Raw genomic sequence first — 5023 nt, forward strand, 5'->3', positions numbered from 1 at the left:
CCGGCCTCACCTGTCCCTCTCAAACCCCCTCTCTTTGCTTTCTTGTCTTGCAGAAAGTTAACACGGAGCAATCGGTGAGTGTCCCCTGGAGCTCCGCTGCTCCCCAATCCTGTGCCTGGGCCCATCCCCTATGGGTCAGCTGCAGCCAAGCGGGGGCTCGGTGGCACAGCCCTGCCCTGCAGGCAGCCCCTGCCTGACCCCTGCCAGCTCCCCCCGAGCAGGGTGCAGCCTGGCCCTGGTGCTGCCCGCTGCCTCTAATGCTGTTTTCTCCTTCTCTCTGGGCAGTGCTGCTCCTTCGAGTGCCAGGTAAGTCGGGCTTTTGAGACCCCCTGTCCCCTTCCCTTGCATCCCCATGGCCCCAAGCTGTGCCTCAGTGGCTGGTCTAACCCATACCTGTCTCCTGCAGCCTTCCCGAGGGCTCCCTGGACCTCCCGGTGACCCGGGCAATGAGGTGAGGGACCGGCTGCGGCCATGCTGAGGAGCGGGGCGGTGGGATGGGCTCACTGGGGATACTCAGAGACCGGTGGGGCACGGGTCCTCACCACTCCACCACTGCCCCATGGAGAGGTGGATGAGGACCCACACCATGCTCCCGTGCGGCTGGCATCATCGGCTCCCCACATCCATAGAGTATTGCTGCTACCATTCTCCCTGCTCTCCTTTCAAAAGGTTGTGGTTCTATTCCTGGGGTTGATGAGCTAACTTTATTTCTGTCCTGTATTGCAGGGAGAAAGAGGCAAGCCAGGTCTTCCTGGCCAGAAAGGAGATGCTGGAGACCCAGTAAGTAAATGACCGGCCCTGGTGACTCTGCGCAGGGGCTATTTTTTGGCCATTTCTGGCCAGACCTCTTCAGTGCATCCTCACCAGCCCTTACCCCTGCATCACCCTGTTTCCATGGGGTAGTCAGTGGGGTCATGGCCAGCTGTCCCCTCCGCAGCCACCCTGCCGAGCAGTGGCTCCTGGTGGGCAGTGAGGTGGCCCCCTCCTCTGTTGCTACAAGGCTTCCTTGTTCCTCACCCAAAATAGCCGTTCCTCCTGGAGGACACGTCTCTGACTCATGTATGCCAGCCCAGGGGTGGACTCTGGGCTGCCTCCCACGTCCTCTGACATGACAAGCACAGCAGTGTTACAGGGAAACCTTTGGTAAATAATAAGCTAAATAGCATGAGGAAACTATTTCCCTCCTCCTCCCTTTTTTTCACTAGGTACATTTATTCTGGGGAGATGTATTTCTCCCGCACACGTGAGTGTGCAGTCACTCGTCTTGTGCATTCCCAATTTGGAAACCCCATGCCATGCATTTTTCCTTCCCAAGGGTTTTCTGCCTTCCCTTTCATCCCAGGTGATGTGTCCCCAGGTGCCCATTTCCCTCACACCCAGGAAGGGCTGGAGATGGTAGAGGTGAAGGCAGGTCCCCTCTGCCCTCCACAATGATCCCGTGCTCCTAGACTGGGCAAACGAGGAGCGGGGTTATGGGAGAGCCTGCTGTGGAGAGGGTATGGCAGCTGGGGCCCGAGACCCACATCGAAAGCCTGGGGGGAAACTGCCCCATGGCGATGGTGGTGACAGTATCTGCCTTTGTAACACCATGTTCTGTCCTCTAGGGCAGGCCAGGGGACATGGGACCTGTTGGCTACCAAGGAATGAAGGTACATGGGGCTGCAGGGTCACGGGCACGGTTCCTACATGGGCCACAGGCTTTGTGCTGCAAGTGTTTTCATTCTCCCGTTTTCCTCTCTCCTTTCATCTCTAGGGTGACAAGGGAAGTCGAGGAGAAAAGGTGAGGACAACAAGGATATTGGGGGGAGATCTCTGTGTCCCCCTGCTTGGTTTCCCCGGGCTGCCCCTGCAGCTGCATGGTGTTGGGGTCTGGTACATGCCCGCGCATCCGTCCCTCCTGCTGGCACTGCCCATGCCAGGGGCGGGGATCCAATGGGATCAGCCAGTTTGCAGCTCACACAGCCTTGGGGATCAGTGGGCACAGCCAGGCAGAACAGGAGAGACCAGCAGTGTGCAGGGGCACAGTGAATGCCTGCACCCTTGGACCAAGTTGGCGTGGGGCCCACAGCGCAGGGGGCAGATGCATCTGCTCTGCACGGAGGCCTAATATCTCTCTCCTTCTCTTTGCAGGGCTCGAGAGGAGCCAAAGGAGCCAAGGTCAGCCTCTGTTTTTATACCATTTATTCCTTCTGGTTGATGCCTGGGGGGAGAAGGGTCTTTGGAAATCACTTCTTCATGATCCTTATTCTCCGTTTCAGGGTGAGAAGGGCAGGCGTGGAATCGATGGCATCGATGGCATGAAGGTAAATGTCCAGTCCGGGGCACTTTGCTTAGCCTGAGGACTCTGGCTTTTGCCCCTCCAAAACCATTGTGGGGTCCGGGAATGAAGCCAGTGTCCCACATGGGGCAGTGCAACTCCCTCCCTGCAGGGCCATCCACCTGCCGCAAGGGACAGAACTGGGGTGTCCCTTTCAGGGCTCTGGGATGATGGATGGAGGTCTTCCCACAGGCACCGCTCATGGAGACCCATGGCTCTTTGTCTGTCTGACAGGGTGAAGCTGGATATCCCGGGTTACCTGGCTGCAAAGGCTCACCCGGATTCGACGTACGTACTCTGTGGGTTCCCCTTGCATACGAATGAACCAGTGCAGCAGGTCTGCCATGATGGCTCATGGAAACGAGGAGCCCCCCAAGAAGGGGAGCTGTGGGAGGGAGTTGCCACGCTTGGAAATACACCTCTAGACATGCAATGCTTATCCCAGGTATGGCATCTTGGGGGTGTCCCCAGGGCAGTCTGCCTCGTCCTTGCCTGGAAGCTGTCCCCCATTGCACGGTGCTGCCTGGGAAGCTGCACACTGGGGGAGCATTTGGCTGGAGGCTGTTCAGCACAGGGAACTCGGCAAAGAAGAGCTCAGTGCCAGATGGGCAAGCCCAGGATTAACCAATTTCAGCCTGCTGTGACCAGCCACTCAGAAAATGTTGGAGATTTTGGAGGGCTCTGGAAGATATTATTCTGACATTGGATTTCTCCAGTTTCCCTGCTTGTTTCTGTGCTCCCAGGATGAAGCATCCGTGGTGGCACCAGTATCACTGCGGTCCAGCCACAGCAGCCCAACCACCACCTTTTCTGCCATTTTCCTCTAAGCTGCAGAAGCACGCTCAGTTTTGCAGTGTTTCAGCAACGTGGCCGCAGTGTTGCTTGCATGGCTCCATGATACAAGAGTACCATGCCATCCCTGCGTCGCTCCTGAGTACATGTCCTTCCTGTCGATCCCACTGGGGAGCTGCAGGCCAGGCTGCCGGGATGCTTGGTCCATACCCAATTTCCTGCAGATAGTGATACTGGCTTGGTTTTCAGTGACGCTGCCTTTATTTTCAACAGGGAGCTCAAGGCCCGCCTGGACCAAAGGGAGATCCTGGTGCTTACGGACCCAAAGGAGGAAAGGTGAGCCACTCTGCCCAGCTCCATGTGGAAGGAGGGGTGCTGGCACCCCTCTTCTGCAAGAGGGAGAGCTGGCGATTGACCCATTGCTGGCCTCCTTGCACTGCTTGGGGCAAGCCTATGCTAGAGGATGCTGCCCGTCACCCACAGTAAGATCTGGCTGGTGTGACTCCCAGCATGCCCAAGGTTAGCGGGTGCCCAGAAGCTTGGCACAAGCATCCCTGAGATATTGGGGGGCTGCTGTGAAAAGGTGGCTCGCACTGGGCAGGTGGAGTTCAGGGGGGGGATCTGCTGGGCATGGGGAGCTCCCTGGGGAGAGACCACAGCCCAGAAAGGCCTCTGTGCCGTGGGAGCCAAAATTCACCGCTAGGCACTGGATGCAGTCTTGACGGTGTCTTGTGTCCTTGTGAAGGGGGAGCCTGGGGATGATGGAAAACCTGGCCGACAGGGGATTCCCGGCAGCCCTGGAGAAAAGGTGGGTGAAACGCCTGTGTGTGAGTATCCTCTGCCCTCTGTGAGAGGGAGAGGTCCCCTGCTCCAGCCTTGCCTTTGAAGTAGAGCTTGCCCAAGGCTCTGCAAGCACGTAGGGCTTTGCTCCGAAACCTGCTGACTTGTCTCGTTTGCACCCTTGTGGCTTGCTCACGCAGGGCACGCCTGGAAACCGGGGTGAGCCTGGACCGGTAGGAGAGACGGGCGACGAGGTGAGTCCTCTGCCTGTGCCCGCGATGCCCCTTGTGCATGCTTGCCGGCCATCCCCACTGCCTTACCACCCCTGTTGTCTCTCCACAGGGCGCTCCGGGCGCAGATGGTCCTCCTGGAGAACGGGTAAGTGAGGGTACCGCTGCCGGGCACCACGCCGGCAGGGCACAGGCAGGGGCTGGTACCCTGATGAGGAGGAGGAAGGCTGAGAGTGAACCCACTCAGAGGTGGCAATGAGGGAGGGCTTTGCTCCTGCTGGGAGCAGGTCCTGATTTTGTGTTTCCACCATCTCCTTGCAGGGCAGCAATGGAGAAAGAGGCCCCCCGGGCTCACCAGGAGACCGCGGGCCAAGAGGAGAGCCGGTAACTGCGTCTGCGGGGTGGCTTTCAGTGTCTGCTTGCAAATGGGGTCATGCTTGGCAGCCAGGGTCTGGAAATAGGTGCCCAGTGGCTAATTCCATTAGTCTGTGGGCCAGCAGGCAAGCTCAGTGTCTTTACCTGCCAGCCCAGGGGGGACATGCCGTTGTCCCCCAGCAATTGCCCCTTCACGCTGGCAGCTAATCACCAAACAGCCAAAAGCCAGAGGAGAGCGTGCCCAGCAAGCCAAGAGCAGGCAGAGAGCGGTCAGCCCCTGCCTCGTGGCTGCAAAACCAGTTGATGGAGAGCAAAGAAGCAAGATGTCCTCCTCTGGGTGCTTGGGGGCTGCATGGGTGGCTCGGGAAGGAGGACACAGGTGCCATTAGCGGCAGGGTAGCGTGCATGGGTGCAGAAGGGAGGGGGAACACCCTTACCTCTCCTTTTGGGTGGGAGTCACTAGGAAAGTATTTTTCCTGCCGGCTGGGGGTGAGTCACCGAGCATGAGTGTGGGAGGGACAGGCAGGAG

The 5023-nt window shown here is 58.5% G+C and overlaps 1 protein-coding gene across 1 annotated transcript in view; it reads left to right on the plus strand.

Moving 5' to 3' along the window:
* Nucleotides 1-53: 53 nt before the first annotated feature.
* COL6A1 (collagen, type VI, alpha 1) overlaps nt 54-5023 on the plus strand; it is a gene marked incomplete at its 5' end in the record, with an annotated part of 20323 nt that continues 15353 nt past the window's right edge. The window contains 14 exons of the mRNA XM_009575673.1: nt 54-74; nt 286-306; nt 407-451; nt 727-780; nt 1605-1649; nt 1754-1780; nt 2131-2157; nt 2259-2303; nt 2552-2605; nt 3383-3445; nt 3855-3917; nt 4090-4143; nt 4232-4267; nt 4441-4503. Coding sequence (XP_009573968.1) covers nt 54-74; nt 286-306; nt 407-451; nt 727-780; nt 1605-1649; nt 1754-1780; nt 2131-2157; nt 2259-2303; nt 2552-2605; nt 3383-3445; nt 3855-3917; nt 4090-4143; nt 4232-4267; nt 4441-4503 — 618 coding nt within the window. The remainder of the gene's footprint in view (nt 75-285; nt 307-406; nt 452-726; nt 781-1604; nt 1650-1753; nt 1781-2130; nt 2158-2258; nt 2304-2551; nt 2606-3382; nt 3446-3854; nt 3918-4089; nt 4144-4231; nt 4268-4440; nt 4504-5023) is intronic.

The sequence above is a fragment of the Fulmarus glacialis genome, unplaced genomic scaffold (assembly GCF_000690835.1).
Source record: "Fulmarus glacialis isolate BGI_N327 unplaced genomic scaffold, ASM69083v1 scaffold15674, whole genome shotgun sequence".
NCBI classification, from domain to species: domain Eukaryota; kingdom Metazoa; phylum Chordata; class Aves; order Procellariiformes; family Procellariidae; genus Fulmarus; species Fulmarus glacialis.